The sequence below is a fragment of the Protopterus annectens genome, chromosome 4.part1 (genome assembly GCF_019279795.1).
Source record: "Protopterus annectens isolate FY-2018-M chromosome 4.part1, PAN1.0, whole genome shotgun sequence".
Lineage (NCBI taxonomy): Eukaryota > Metazoa > Chordata > Ceratodontiformes > Protopteridae > Protopterus > Protopterus annectens.
Window position 1 is genome coordinate 817,375,810 of NC_056734.1, and position 17,118 is coordinate 817,392,927.

General features: G+C 41.8%; 1 protein-coding gene across 2 annotated transcripts in view; it reads right to left on the minus strand.

Annotated features, from left to right (window-relative positions):
* ATG16L1 (autophagy related 16 like 1) overlaps positions 1-17,118 on the minus strand; it is a 1,009,779-nt gene that overhangs the window by 134,784 nt on the left and 857,877 nt on the right. For both annotated transcript variants that reach the window (XM_044070583.1, XM_044070584.1), the window contains one exon: positions 7,929-8,030. In XM_044070583.1, the coding sequence (XP_043926518.1) occupies positions 7,929-8,030 (102 nt within the window). The remainder of the gene's footprint in view (positions 1-7,928; positions 8,031-17,118) is intronic.

Consider the following 17,118-nt stretch of genomic DNA (forward strand, 5'->3'; position numbering starts at 1 on the left):
CAAGGGGGCTGGAGGGTGGGAAATCAGGACAGCAACAGTGAATACACTCAAACATCTACATTTATGGTAAGTGTACACAACTGTACTATGTTCTTGTGTTTCACTGTTGCAGTCATCACACTTGGGCTGATTCCCAAAGCTGAAGAAAAGGTGGAGACAGTCAAGGCGGTTGGGGCTGGCTAGTATGCCCTGCAGGACTGCTGTTGCAAAATCCACCCTGGATTTGGAAAAGATAGGTAGGTGGTAATTTTTGGTGAAGGTGTGTACAGAACTCAAGGTAGCAGCTTCAAGAATGTCCCTGGTAGGGACTCCCCTGAGGAATGCTGTAGAGGTAGAAGTTGCCCTAGTGGAATGCATTCTGACCCCCTGAGGAGTTGGTTTCCCATGGTGTTTGTAGCAGAAACGGATACAGTGTGCTATCCATTTGGAAATTGTTTTGAAATGGCCTTGCCCTCTGCAGTGGTACAAAACTGAGTAGTAACTGGTCAGATTTCCTGAAGGCTTTAGTCCTATTCCAGGTAGAATCTGAGCTGCCTGTGCACGATCCATTCCCCTTAATTTTGAGGATTAGGGAAGTAGGCTGGCAAATGGATAGATTGGTTGAGACCCACACTGAATACCACTTTTAGCATAAAGGAAGGGTTAGTCCTGAGGGAGACCCTGTCTGCATGAAAAATAATGAAGGGTTCCACAGTCATAAGTGCTTGTAGCTCAGACACTCTTCTAGCTGAAGTGATGGCCAGAAGAAAGGCTGTTTTCCAAGCGAGGAATTTTAACTCTGTTGACACTGCAGACTCAAAGGGGGGTAGTGTGAGCCTTTCCAGTACAAAGTTAAGGTCCCACGCAGGGGTGGGTGCTCTCCTTGGTAGCCTTAGGTTGTTTGACCCCTCCAGGAACTGCTTGATGAGACTGTGAGAGAAGAGAGGTGGCTCAGTGTTGTAATGAGTCGAGATGGCAGAGGCATGGAACTTAATGAAGGAGAAGGATAGGCCTCTGTGGAGTAGATCTGCTAGGTAAATCCAGGATCAGAGGTAAGGAGGGCAGTGCTGTGTACTCTCCTTTAGACTGAATCCAGGAACAATACATTTTCCACTTAGCAAAGCATTTCCTTGTACTGGGTCTTCTGGCTTCAAGAATGACGTCCAGCACTTGCTTGCTTAGGCTGGTCAGTGAGGAATAATTCAAGGAGTAAGCCAGGCTGCAAGATTCAGGGTTTGCAGTTACGGATGCAGGATCTGTCCCTCCTGCTGGGTGAGGAGAGTTGGGATCTGGGGTAGGTGCCAGGGTGGCACCAGTGCCAGGCTGCGCAGTAGTGAGTACCAGTGCTGGCGTGGCCAGTCCGGGGCAATCAGGATTGCCCTTGGTTTGTCCCATCTTATCTTGAGTAATATTCTTGTGGGAAGAGGCAGTGGGGGAAATGCATAGACTGAGAGGTTTACCCACTGGAAGGACAGGGCATCCACTTTCCAGGCCCTGCTGTGAGGTGTCCTGGTGCAGAATTTGCTGAGCTGGTGATTGTAGGGGGAGGCAAAAAGGTCCACCTCTGGGGTCCCCCATTTCAGGGTTAGAAGGCTGAATGTGCTGGGGTCTAATTGCCGCTCGTGTGGGTCTAGTATATATCTGCTTAAGTAGTCTGCCAGAGAGTTTTGTTCACCTGGCAGGAATTGAGCTTGCAGATGAATCTGCATGCCTAAGGCCGTGTTCCACAGGGCCATGGCTAGCCTACAGAGTGGGTAAGAGTGGGTACCCCCCTGCTTGTTCATGTACCACATAACTGTGGTGCTGTCTGTTTTATTTGCAGGGGTCCTGGTGAGAATAGGGATTTGAAAGCTGTCAGAACGTGCTGAACAGCTAGCATCTCTTTTTGGTTGATGTGCAGATGAATGTGAATTGGGCTCCAGTGGCCCTGAATGCACTTGTCCAGATGTGCCCCCCAGGCACAGTCTGATACGTCTGTGGTTAGGGTCTGGGCAGCATGGGGATGAGTAAAGGGAAGTCCCTTGTTGCGGTTGCATGCTGCTGCCCACCAAAGAAACTCTGTCCTTAGACAAGGTACGACTGTTTCCAGATCCTGAGAATGCTGGCACCAAAGACTTTTCAAGTACCACTGAAGTTTCCTCATATGCATTCTGGCATATGGAATCAGTAGAGTGCAAGAGGCCATGAACCCTAGGGCCTGCAGGATTTTTCCTGCTGATAGCTGGGCCTTTTGAGTGAAGTAGCCCGTCAGACAGGTTTGTTTTTCTGGAGCAAGGAATGCCATCTGGGATGCTGTATCTAAGCTTGCTTGCTCCCAGGAATACAATCTTTTGACTGGGGACTAGTTTTGATTTCTTTTTGTTGATAGTGTACCCCAGGGAGATTAGAAGGTTCTTTACAAATGTCAGGTGCTGCAACAGCTTTTCTTGTCTGCCTGAATCAGGCAATCGTCCAAGTACGGGTAAATAAGAATCTTTCTCTGTCTGCAATGGCTGGAGCCAGGCATTTTGTGAAGACTCGGGGAGCAGGGGATAAGCCAAACGGAAGTGCAGAGAACTGATGATGCATAGATCCTGCCCTGAAGCATAGGTATTTTCTGCACGAGTCCCTGATAGGGATGTGCAGATAGGCTTCTTTTAGGTCTAGAGTGGCTAACCAGGCTTCTTTGGACAGCATAGGAAGAAGCTGCTGAAGGGTTAGCGTTTTGAATTTTGGTACCACCAAGAAGATGTTTAGAATGGAAAGATCTAGGATTTAGCACCAAGTGCCCTCTTTTCTGGGTACCAGAAAATGTCTGGACTAAAACCCTTGACCTATTTGTTCTGCAGGAACAGGTTGAATTGCCCTTATGAAGAGCAGGGATTGAATTTGGCTTTGTGCCTCTGTCCACTGGTTTGGAGGAAGGTCTGGGAACCTTTTTGGGGTTGGCAGTGAATGGAAGTAAAATTTGTACCCCTGGAATACAATGTTGAGGGCCCAACAGTCTTTGGTGATGAAGGTCCAGTTTTTTGCATAATGGGCAAGTTTTCCTCCTAGGGGCATGAGCAATTAGGGAGAGGTGAGGACTGGAGTTGAGAAGTCATTGCGAATTCTTTCCGTAAAGGGGTGGCTTAGCACTCCCTGTTTTAGAAGTGGAGGCACTCCATTGCTTAGATCTCTGCATACCCTGAGACTGTAATCTGGGGGGGTCTGTTTCCCCTGGGTCTAGTTTGAGATGGCCTTGAGGGGTCTGGAAAGGCCCAATGTTTCAAGGGGCAATGCCTACTGAATCTTGGAGGCTGCACTTGCAAAAATTCTTTGACTGTCTGCATAGACTTAGCTTTTTCTTCCATCTTTTTTTAGAACCTCTTCTGCTTTCGTGCCAAACAGATTGTCCTTGTTCAAAGGAGCGTCTAGTAATTTTGATTGACATGGTCCGGCAAGGTCTGTTCATTAAGCCAAGCATGCCTTCTCAGTACAGAACCAGTTACTGCTGCCTTGCAAGAAGCTCCTAGGGTGTCAAAGCCACATTGCAAGGTATGCTTGCTGACTTGGCTTGCAGAATGCATAAGCTCTTGTAATTCTTTACTTTCTGCACAGTCTGTAAACGTAGATAATTTTTGCTCAAGTTCCATAATATGCTGCTGATATTTCAGCATGTGAACCTGGCAATTCAATGCCCTAATGGAGAGAGTTGCAGAGGTGTATCTGTCTAAAGCTCGTGAATCCCTGTCCAAAGGGGTGGGATTCTTAGCTGTAGTTGCTTTTATACCTTTAGGCCCCTGGGAAATGACCTCTGGGTCAGCAGTAGGATTTTTGAAAAGAAATTTGTGAGAGTCAGGGACTCTGTAGTACCCGTCGGGTTTCCTTGGAGGCGGGGATAAAGTATCAGGAGTTAGAATGGATTCCATAAAGACATCATTCACAACATCCAGAACAGGAGGAAATGCTACAGGTCTATGTCGAGGTAAATCTACAAATTCTCTGAGTCTCTTTTTGGACTGAGCATAATCCTGGCATTCCCAGTGGGAATGAAAGTATGAAGGATTTCACCAAAAGAAAAATCCTCAGGAGGAGAAGCAGAGGGAATTGATTCCTCTGCATCTGAATCCTCAGAAGCAGATAAAGGCATGTCTTCATAATCAGAAACCTCAGAGTCTGACTCTTGGTCAGTTAAAGCTGCTGGGGACAGGTCTCTCTCTCAGCAGGGGAAGGCTGGCTTCCCCGAATCAGCATAATCAGGTCTTCTGCCATTTTAAGCATTTGATTTTGTGGCAAGGAAGCAGGTGCTTGAGTTTGGGTCGTCAGTTTTTTAGGCGTAGCTCGTACTCTTGGCCTTAAAAATGCGGTAGTTTTAGACAGAACTGAAGACGCAAAAGAAGTCGTATGTGTCGAATATTGGTAATACAAAGAACTTCCTTGGAAGCTGGTGTCTGCACAGCGGCTCAGGACCCATCCAAGGTAGAGACATCCGCAGGTTCCGTAGTCAAAGAACAGTCTTGCAGCATACTGGACTCCGAATGGGTCTCAGTAGGGCCTGCGAATCCATAGAAGTGGGCATCAGGGGCTGTGAAAGCGCCTCATTGAGTACCGGCGAACTGCTGACTAGCTTAACGGAAGTGTAGTCAGCAGTTTTGGACCTGTGTGATCTCTCTCTCTTTATCCTTACATTTTTTTGGAAGATCGTTAGATGTCTTACTGAAGCAATTTCGGAATATGGAGATAGAGAGTGAAAGTATTTAGCGACAAGGGCCCGACGACAAATAGTTCGGGTGTTAAACAAGTCACAAAACCGACAGTGAGGTATGTCATGGTTTGGGCCTAAAAAGGTGATGCAGTAAGAATGGAAATGTGTGTGTGGTATTTGCTTTCCACAAGCGAGACAATTAACTTTTTCTGACATCGGTTAGAGCAAGAAAAAAGGATCCCCAACAGGGTACTTCACTTTAGAAGACTTCAGGATGATTCAATTTGGAAATGAAAACTCAGGTAGCGGCCGACCGGCACTTGTACAAACTGCTTCTGCTTCAGGGTCCTCGGCAAAAAAGACTGATGTAATGGTGTTGGCTGCCTGTTTTTATACCCCTGACTACCTGAAGTCAGTACTGAAGCGACAGCAACCGACGCAGAAATACTAAGTCGCTGGTAATCGGGCTGACTGAGGGCTACCTGCAGGCAGATAACTGCAGGCAGATAACCCAAGTGTGATGACTGCAACAGGGAAACACGAAGAACATCTAGGGGTAAATTCAAGAGTCCAACACAATCCCTGTGCCTCCCCAGTGGTGCTGGTGCCAAAGAAGGATGGCACCACCAGGTTCTGTGTGGACTACAGGAATTAAATATAGTCACACAGAGTCAGATGCTTACCCCATGCCTAGGACAGATGAGGCCCCAGAGCAGCTGGGAGGGGCTAAGTATCTTACAACTATTGATCTTACCAAGGGTTACTGGCAAGTGCCCTTGACTCCCAGTGCCAGACAGGTCAGCCTTTGTGACTCCTTTCGGCTTGTATGAGTTCATAAAGATGCCCTTTAGGATGAAAAATGCCCCAATGACTTTTTAGAGGCTGGTAGATCATAGCCTAGCAGGAAGGTTTGCCCTTGCTTACCTAGATATTGCAATCTACAGCCATTCCTGGCAAGAGCACCTTCAACATGTTAGGGAGGTGCTGGGCAGGCTGGAGAGGGCAGGGTTGACCATTAAGCCGAGCAAATGTCAGGTGGGTATAGCAGAGGTCTCCACCTGGGAAAGAATGGGGAGTGGTAATATCAGGCCAGAACCTGCCAAAGTAGAAGCCATTCAGGCATGGCCTGCACCTATTACCAAAAAGCAGGTGAGAGCATTCTTAGGGACAGCAGGGTAGGACAGAAAGTTTGTTCCCAGTTATAGTACCATAGCTGCTCCCCTCACAGACCTGACTAGGATGAACAGGCCAGATAAGGTAGTGTGGACCACAGCATGTGAGCAGGCATTCCAGAAGCTTAAAGAAGCTTTGGGAGGACCTCCTGTGTTAGCCAGTCCAGATTACTGCAAATAATTTGTTGTGCAGGTGGATGCTTCAAACCATGGGGTGGGGGCTGTACTTAGCCAGATTTCTTCAGAGGAAGAAGAGCACCCAGTGGTTTATTTCAGTTGTAGGCTCCAACCCAGGGAGAAATGCTATGTAGCTGTAGAAAAGGAATGTCCAGCCATTGTGTGGGCACTGCAGAAACTCCAGCCTTATCTGTATGGAAGAAAATTCACTATAGTTACAGATCACAATCCCCTAACATGGTTAAACAGTGCCAGCCAGCAAAATGCCAAGTTCCTAAGATGCAGCCTAGGGTTGCAACCATATGTCAATGCAGCACCGCAGTAGGATTAGCAATGACAATGCAGATGGGCTCTCAAGACAGGGAATGGGGTAAGGTATACTCAGATAGACCTAACCCTCTCAAGCAACATTTCTCAAGGGTCACTTGAAAAACTAGCTTGAGTTCTCGGGGGGGGGTGTATAAAGATAGGTGAAGGCTGCTAGCCTAGCTAGATATAATTTTGTAGATAATGCTGTCATTTGTAAATATTAATGTAAGCCACAGGCTTGTTCTCTTAAATGTGAAAAGACTGTATTGGATGCAACAGTGCACGCTGCTGTAAGAAAGCTGATAAGTCAAGCATTGTGAAATTATTTGATCGAAAACTCAGAGATGAGATGTCTAGAGGGAGTCATTCTGCCTATGGTTTTGAGGCCAGAGTTAATGGCTAGAATTTACATGTATAATTTCTTTTACTGCTCTGGCATCCTGACCAGCCGCAAGATCAAAAGGGCTATTAAACTCTGAGTGAGTTTCTGTTAGCCTGGGAACCAGAAAGAAATGATGTAATCTGAAATGAATCAGTAGTACTGTGTTATCAATTTAAGGACAGAAAGAATGAGAGCAGTTAGCATTTGTCCTGAGAACATCCAACATCACCAGCACTGTCTTGCTCTAAATGCAAGTTTATTTTAGAACTGTTTTCTCGTAGATATAGCTAGGAACTAGGAAGATTAGATTAGTGTTTTTTTCTGCACTGATATCAGAATTTTATACTGTATTATTTTAAGTATTTCTCAGTGATCTCTAAACTCTTGAATAGCACTGTGTAGTAAGAAGTATTGTCTTGTGTTTTTATTTATTAAATATTTTTAAACCTTTCAAGTGTGGCTGTTTTGTCTACAGATAATTTAAGCTCTAGAGTACAGTGCATGTATATAGTGATACCGGCCAAGCCACTCCAATAAGCCTCAACTGTTCAGTTGCACTTACCATTTGGATAACAATATTGCACAGTATAATTGGACACCCTTTCATAAGGGCCTTTTGGTAGCTGATAAATAGTGGGTGGTGGCAAGTGGTACTACCGTATAGTCTGGGTAAAGGGGGCACAGCTGGAGAACCTGATCCAGCTTTCCTCAGGAGTGTGTGTGTGTGGTTATATATAACTCTTATTTCAAAGTGTGTGTGTCACCTACTTGGGCAGGGACACAGCACTGGTTGGACAGAGGGTGTTGTTGGTTTTAGCTTGCCCACTAGGCTGAGATTTGGACCCTACAACTGTGCCAGTGAGGAGTCTTACTGGGGATCTGGAGAGAAAGGTAGAAACCAGCCCCAGACTTACTGTGATCTGTGTGTGCTCTTAAGGGAAATTGTACTTTACTGTGTGTGTATTTATTATCCTTTCCCTATAAGGACACCCCTCACTGGTGTTAGCGGTGAGGATTGAGGCTCCTTGATTGCTGGGCCAGTGCACGGGCGTCACAACCATAGCTGTCTTTGAAGGTGAAAAGGTAAGGTTAACAGCCTTGAAGACTGCTACTATAGTTCACCTGCAACCAAGTGCATTAATCATAATGGATGTTACCTCTAACTTACTTTTCGGCTTGACTGTGAAACATAGTATTACTACTTAAGAAAATAGAGAACATTAATAAGTAACATTTCTCTTACCTGTGATGTTTGCTCAGCATTTTATCCACTTTCCCAGTCACCACATTCCAGACATACAAGGTACCATCAGATGAACCAGCTGCTATATACCTGCCATCAGGGCTACAGAAAAATGACAACATTTGGTGTTTTTGAAAGGAAAAGTTTCAAGTCAACTGGAAAATAAAACTAATAACTACATCAATAACATTTTTCTTAGCTTCAAGGAAAATAAAATAAAAAAGGTGCTCGTTTGTTTACCACAGCGGTGCACTGATCACATCTGACCATATACAGGAACACCCCTGGTGAAGTAGTTACAATTAACAGCTGAGACAGAACACGTGTTCTACATAAAACAGCAACAGTAACTGGAAAATACCTGCTCTGTATCATGGAAGCAAACATTATATAGCATTTTATAACTATTTTTTTTTTTTATTATTATTGCTGGAACACTTTCTTGGGCATCTGCTGTAAAACACCTGTTCACAATGACTAGCTCAGTCCTTGAATGCACTGATTAAAACACTTTAAAAAACGAACACAGTGATCACACAATGGCCGATTCAAGCCACTTAACACAGTCCACTTCAGTAACCTCTTCCTGAATATCCAATAAAAGTTCATTTCTAGCCTGACAAAACGGTGTAGATTTCTGTTCCAATTACTACAAATTCCCACAGAAACAGTACTGAAAAAAGAAACCAGAGCCCCTTCTTCCTTTAGGCAATATTCCCCTCTGAAGATTTTTATCTGATAGTTGTTGATCAATGAATTAGTTCAAAACATTAACCAAACGAATACAGACCAAAGTAAAAGTGTGAATACCACTAATTTTATTTTATAACCAAAGCACGAACAAAACAAAAATACGAACGAAACAAAAATTGAAAGTGAGTTAAGCGCTTTCACCCATTGTCACAGGGTTTCATCAGAACTCTCTGAACAATTACCCTCAGACGCTTAAATGCCTTTTTAGGCGCCAACATAGTTTCAAATCTTTAAAGTCATACCACAGTAACATCACATTAAACATGACATTAAGTATGTCAAACTTCGTAAAACACAAGTATACAATGAAAATGTATACTTGTACTAAATGTAAAGAATGTTTGCAGTTAAAATACTCTAAAAATGCAATAATATACGATTAAAATACGAATAATATACACCCTTCATCTCTACAGCTGACACTACCATAATACATGTTACTTCCTGTGTGCGAATATGTAAATAAATATGAAATGTTAACTATTAATACATGTTAATTCCTATGAATACTTGTAAATAAATATGTAAATAAATACACCACCATTAAATAAATACATGAATGAATAAATACTGTTCTTGTAAGAACAGGGTAACTAAATTAACAACAATAAATACATTTGACATGAAGCCTAATAATATTGCATGAGTACAGTAAGCCTGTACGTACACAGAGTTATATGAAAGTATAAATGTGAGTATGAAAGTAAAAATAAAAATGTATATAAAATATTAATATTGATATTAATGTTAAATGGATTTGTCCCCATATTCAGATGTTAAAAATCTTATTAAATCATAAATAAGTAATCTATATAAAATTTTATTAAAATCTATAATGTCTATGTAAAATCAATGTAGAATCTGTGTAAAACCTATATGCAATCCACATTTCATGGGGGAGCCATGACACTAATAAATGAACATATAAATATTGTAATATTACAGTTGATAATTTGTGGGATACAATAGAGGCTTAATTGATATATGGTCATTTAAACCTGGGGGGGTGGTGGCGTCCAAATACATTTGCCACCATACTTCTCTATAGCTTAACAAACTTTTTATATCTCCTCCCATAGGGCTAGGTTTTAATACTTCTAAAATAATAAATTTAAAATTGTGATCTTCTCCTTCATAAAAAATGTGCTTATATAGTGCATTGTTCATATCTTTAGTTTTAATACTGTAAGTATGGTCATAAATTCTTTTTCTTAAATTTCTCTCGGTCTTACCAACATAAAAACTAAAACATTTTTGACATATACTTAAATAAATGACCAATTTACTGCTGCAATTACCTGGTTTACTATAAACACAACTTTTTAATTCATTGTTTAAATTAATTATAAGTTTGTCTGACATGTATTTACATTGTCTGCATGAACCACATTTTAAACTAATATTTGTCACATTGTTTTTATCTATCTTTCCTTCTTTCTTATATTCCACCATATTTTTAATATTACTGCCCATCTTAAAAATAAAATTGGGTTTTGTACCTATTACTTTTGTGATTTGAACGTCGTTAAATATTAGATGCCATGAGTCACTTATATGTTTAATGTAACTAGCTGCCATGTTATACTGAATCACGCATGATTTTTTGTACTAAAACCTAGCCCTATGAGAGGAGATATAAAACGTTTGTTAAGCTATAGAGAAGCATGGTGGCAAATTTATTTGGACGCCACCCCCCCCAGGTTTAAATGACCATATATCAATTAAGCCTCTATTGTATCCCACAAATTATCAACTGTAATATTACAATATTTATATGTTCATTTATTAGTGTCATGGCTCCCCCATGAAACGTGGATTGTATATAGATTTTACACAGATTCTACATTGATTTTACATAGACATTATAGATTTTAATAAAATTTTATATAGATTACTTATTTATGATTTAATAAGATTTTTAACATCTTTGAATATGGGGACAAATCCATTTAACAACATTAATATCAATATTTTATATACATTTTTATTTTTACTTTCATACTCGCATTTATACTTTCATATAACTCTGTGCACGTACAGGCTTACTGTACTCATGCAATATTATTAGGCTTCATGTCAAATGTATTTATTGTTGTTAATTTAGTTACCCTGTTCTTACAAGAACAGTATTTATTCATTCATGTATTTATTTAATGGTGGTGTATTTATTTACATATTTATTTACAAGTATTCATAAGAATTAACATGTTTTAATAGTTAACATTTCATATTTATTTACATATTCGCACACAGGAACTAACATGTATTATGGTAGTGTCAGCTGTAGAGATGAAGGGTGTATATTATTTGTATTTTAATCATATATTATTATTGCATTTTTAGAGTATTTTAACTGCAAACATTCTTTACATTTAGTACAAGTATACATTTTCATTGTATACTTGTATTTTACGAAGTTTGACATACTTATAATGTCATGTTTAATGTGATATTACTGTGGTATGACTTTAAAGATTTGAAACTATGTTGGCGCCTAAAAAGGCATTTAAGCGTCTGAGGGTAATTGTTCAGAGAGTTCTGATGAAACCCTGTGACAATGGGTGAAAGCGCTTAACTCACTTTCAATTTTTGTTTCGTTCGTATTTTTGTTTTGTTCGTGCTTTGGTTATAAAATAAAATTAGTGGTATTCACACTTTTACTTTGGTTGGTGTTCGTTTGGTTAATGTTTTGAACTAATTCATTGGGCACTTATAGGTGTTTTCGCAGTATTTATTTACGTAGTAATCCTTTTGCGTGTATTACATAGTTGTTAATCACCTGAAATAACTTGGTCCCCTCATCTCTTAGTACCCTTGCACTTCCTTCTTGTTTAAAGTCATTGCCCACATTTTAACTAAAAATGCCTGCCAGCAGGCAGAACAACTGCCTACACCTGAAAGTAAATTAAAAATACGAGAGGATCTTTTCAAACGAAAAAGCAATTTGTTTGCATTTCTTGGTCAAGTCAAGTAATTTTCTCTTAACATGACTAATCCCATACGTGAATAAAATAAATTCAGTATTAAGTTGCAGCAAAACGAATGGTGTGTATAGTCCGTCATTCAAGAGCTGCTGGCTTGAAATGGACAAGACAGTCCACTTTAGTACCGCAGACATGATTAAGAACACAGCACAATCAACACTGCAGATAAGTTCAGCTACATAATATACCTTTGCTTTTTCATGAAAATTAGGTACAGCCATACTACTGCCCTAATGAGTCTCTACATTCTAGCTTCTGACCCAACTCACTCCCCTCTATATAACAAATGTACTGCGGAAAAAATAAAACCGTGGCTGATGAGACTATTTTTACTTGTATGCATGTTATCAGTTCTCTTTCAAGCTTCAGAAGATGCAGATAGGCTAGTACACAAACCATAACACTAGATGTCTGAACAAGATCAATGCTACAGTTTCATAATGCTTGGGAAATAGCTGCAAGTGGATGCCTGCCCAATCAGCCCAACTTCCAGAACTCTGGATGCTCCTGGAGTGAGCAAGTGCACTTTCAATCACACTGCAATCTACAGGATACTTGGTGGAACAGAGAAATCAGCTGAAACCTTCTTCAGTTCTCTCTCCACCCAAGTAAATCAGTCAGACACAAGTGCACTTGTGCAACCTTATCTAATAAGGTCAGAAAGCAGACTTTTCTCTAAGGAAGGAACAGATGTCAAGCAAAAAGTTCCACCCTTCTAAATTTTCTCATTTCATAACTGTTCAGGAGGGCAAGGAAGGTCACAGAAGGTTGATGGGAAAGTGCCTACACAGCAGTGCTTACCCTTGAATTCAAACTGGCTGATAAAGTACTTAAAAATGTATGACTTACAACAATGCTATGGAAGTGGAGTTAGAATTTCATGGAAAATTAGAAATGCCTGCCTAGTTCCTGAAGTACAGGAAGAGTAGCAGTGTATGGGTCAAACCTATGTTCAATTGTTCAGTCACCCATAAAGAGAACTTCACCCATTTAAAAAAAAAAAAAAAAAATAGTAAACTTCACTGGAGGAAAGTTGTTGGGTGGCAGTACAGACCTAGACCACTACAGAGTAATATGCAGGACACATGGCTGTTAATGGGCTCTGAAGGTCTGGGTGAAGCTTGCAAAGAGCATGGGAGAGGAGACCTTTGCCAGGTATGAGAAGAGACTTCTCCAAAAGTTAATACCATGGGAAGGGGAATCTTACTTATCAGGGCCAGAAAGGTGGTGAGAGAATGACTCTAGCCTTATTCAGCTTTGCTTTCTGCAGAAAAGTTCAAAAACAGGGGGAAGGCACGAAGACTTGGAGACAGCAGGTTGTTTAAAGTGCCCTGGGAAGCTTGTCCCCAAAGAGGGACTTTGGCAAAACAGCTGCTGCATCTAGACTTGGCTGGGTACACAAGATCACATGGGATATAAAAATATCAAGTGCAATTTGCTCCAGTGGTAGAAGACTGTCAAAATCACAGACACTCCAAAGACCACTCGTGAGGCATTCAGAAAGCACCAACTAAGATTGGTCACATTAGCTCAGTGATGCCATGAACCATTCCCATAACTTTACAACTTCCCAACACAGGGCAGGAATGGGTTCCAAACCGGTTTGCTTAACATTTATTTTGTTTTATGATACTCAGTCTTTAATAAATATTTTTGCCTGCATCATCGTTGTGCTGGTCCGTTTTTGGTTCTTCGCATCATTGGTTTGGACCTGGATTTTTTGAGCAATCATTCATTCAAAATATCTTAATCTTAAGATATTTGTTTCAGATCAAGACTCTACTCAAACTTCTTCTTCTTCTTTTTTCCGTTTAGGGTCGCCACAGCGGATCACCTTGTCCGCACATTGAATGGCAGTGGAGTTTAACCTTCCACAGAAGGCACACACACCTAGGGCCAATTTAGAGTGTCCAATCCACCTGCAGCATGTCTTTGGGATGTGGGAAGAAACTGAGCACCGGAGGAAACCCACGACCACAGGGAGGACATGCAGACTCCACACAGAAGGCACCCCAGCCGAGGATCGAACCGGAGAACCTCTTGCTGTGAGGCGGCAATGCTAACCACTGCACCACCGTGGCCGCCCATCAAGACTCTACTCAAACTACTGAGTTTAAATTTGGTAAATCAGATTTTGCACCGCCTATGGATAAACATGTTTCTATCTTTAAGGAATGTGTCATTAAAGATTTGCATTTTTCCAATAGGTACTCACCTGTTCATCATAACCTTACTCAAGCTGAGACACATGCATCAACTGAACTCCAACTTAACCATTCAATAGTTATCACTGGCTGACAAAGGGGGTGGTGGTGTAGTTATGGATCATAGTACATATAAAGATGAGGCCTATAGACAGCTGGCCGACACTCGTTTTTATATTAAGATGGTTGTGGATCCTACACCCAATTTTAAGGCACAAATAGATTCTCTACTGGATTTAGCGATGGAAGATGGGATCATTAGTACAGAGACTTGCAGACAACTTAAAGTGGCTGAACCTATGCCCCAGTATTTATATTTACTTCATAAAATCCATAAAGACTCTATTAACCCCCCAGGGAGACCAATCGTCTCGGGCAGAGGCTCTCTTACGGAACCACTTTCTGCTTTCCTTACATATTATTTGAAACCCCTTTTGGTTCATGTTAGATCCAGAATACAAGATAAGTACAGTTTTGTACCTTCCATAAATGTAGATGTTCGAAGATCCACATTGCTGCAGTCATAACCTATGGGTAGTCCGCTGTCCTCGGTCGGCCTGAATACCAAAGTGTTAGGCTGGCGTCGGTCATGGTCGCATCTGACGTCAGTACGCCGTGGTACTAAAGCACATGACCGACGCCATATCCTCAGTCTTTCCTGCCCCAGATGTCAGAAGGCCTTAAAAAGAAAGGCCATAGCCAAAAATAGAAAAATACCCAATCACCAAAATAGCAACAATAGATACACCACAAACCACACAGCCACCCCAAACTACAGAGGGGAAGGAGGGAGGGTAAATTAGACTGCAGCAATGTGGATCTTCGAACATCTACATTTATGGTAGGTACAAAACTGTACTATGTTCTTCATCTCACATTGCTGCAGTCATAACCTGTGGGTAGAATCCCAAAGCAAAGGTAAAGGGAGGTTGGTAAAATCAGAAAGCATTAGGAGCTGCTAACATGCCCTGTAAAACTGCAGTGGCAAACCCAGCCCTAGATTTGGAATAAAGAGGAAGATGGTAATGTTTAGAAAAAGTGTGCACTGAACTCCAGGTAGCTGCCTCCAAAATATCCTTAGTAGCTACTCCCCATAAAAAAGCAGTAGAAGTGGCAGTAGCCCTAGTGGAATGAGGTCTGATTCCAGCCGGAACCTCCTTACCATGATGAGAATAACAAAAAGCAATGCAATGGCCAATCCACTTAGAAAATAGTTTGTTTTGAAACAGGTTTTCCTTGAGATCCCAAGGCAAAAGAAATGAATAACTGTTGGGACTGCCTGAACCCTTTAGTTCTGCTCAAATAACGTAGCTGCCTGTGAATGTCCAAAGAATGCAAAATTTTCTCCCCCTTATTTTGGGGATCAGCATAAAATGTAGGCAGATGAATAGATTGGTTTAAGGCCACACTAGAAACAACTTTAGGCATAAAAGTAGGATTAGTACGTAGTGAGACCCTATCCTTATGAAATATCAGGAAGGGTTCAACTGCCATTAGAGCCTGTAATTCAGATACCCTTCTAGCAGACGTAATGGCCAACAAAAAAGCAGTCTTCCAAGACAAAAACTTCAACTCTGAAGTAGCTGCAGGTTCAAAAGGAGGTAAAGTGAGCTTTTCCAACACAAAATTGAGATCCCAGGAAGGAGTAGGAGCTCTACGTGGGTGTCTTATGTTCTTTGCCCCTCTAAGAAATTGCTTGAACAAAGGGTGAGAGAATAATGGTGGGTCACAGTCATAGTGAGCAGAAATGGCTGCAGCATGAACTTTTACAGAGGAGAAAGACAAACCCTTATCTAATAATTCTGAAAGATACTGAAGTGAAACACTCAAATTAGGCACTGAAACATCAAAGCTCTTTGTTTTGCTCCAAAGAAAAAATCTCCTCCATTTATCAGCATAAACTTTCCTTGTACTAGGCCGTCTGGCCTCCAAAATGACATTCAAAACTTGAGGAAGCTGCGACCCCCCAGGGTCTAAAACAGAATACGCCAGGCTGTCAGATGCAGGGACTGAATCCTGACATTGCGGAAATGATTGCTTGCTTGGGACAAAAGGTGTGGAATTAATGGCAAAGGCCAAGGAGGCTCCCATACTAAAGTCCTCAGCAGAGGGTACCAGTGTTACCGTGGCCAATCTGGAGCTATCAGAATCATGCAAGGCTTGTCCTGCCTGACCTTTAGGAGCACCTTGGGAAGGAGAGGCAGAGGAGGAAAGGCATAAACGTGAAGGTTGTTCCAACTGAATGATAGAGCATCCACTTTCCAAGCTTTTGGGTGAAACAGCTTTGTGCAAAACTTTGGCAGTTGGTAATTCAGTGGAGAAGCGAACAGATCTATGTCTGGAGTCCCCCACGCCACCGTCAACTGTTGAAAAACATGAGGATCCAATTTCCACTCGTGGGGATCCACCATCTGTCTGCTCAAAACATCTGCTAAGGAGTTCTGTGCTCCTGGCAGAAACCTTGCCTGAAGGGTGAGGTGCAAACTGAGAGCAGTCTCCCACAAAATCATAGCTTGTCTGCAAAGAGGGTACGAATGGGTACCCCCCTGCTTGTTGATGTACCACATGACTGTTGTGTTGTCTGTCTGAATCAACACTTGTCCTGGGTGAAGTAGATCCTTGAAAGCCATCAATGCAAATTGGACTGCTAACATCTCCTTCATGTTGATATGCAAATGTTGTAGTCTGGCAGGCCACGTGTCTTGAACCCATTTTCCATTGAAGTGTGCTCCCCAAGCCATGTCTGAGGCATCTGTCGTTAAGATCTGACTTGCCTCTGGTCGGGTCACAGAGAGTCCCTTGTTTAGGTGACATTCCTGAGCCCACCACAAAAATTCCCTTTGGATGCAAGGTATCATCTGAATGACAGTGTCCAAATCGTGGCAGTGTTGAGTCCATACGCTTTTGATACACCATTGTAGCTTCCTCATATGCAGTTTGGCATTGGGAAGCACCAGAATACAAGATGCCATGAACCCCAAGGCTTGAAGGACTGTCCTTGCAGTCAGCCTGGACCGTAGAGACAATTGTTGGAAGTAAAGGGTAAGATTTCTTTTTTTGTCCGGGGTCAAAAATGCCATCTGAGAGGCTGTATTCAGTCTCACACCCAGAAAGCACATGTCCTGAGAGGGTACTAGACTGGACTTTGTTTCGTTCAAAGAATACCCTAGGCACCTTAACACTGCCATAACATACTGTAGATGGTGAAGTAACTTGACTTTGTCTTGAGCCAGAATCAAGCAATCGTCC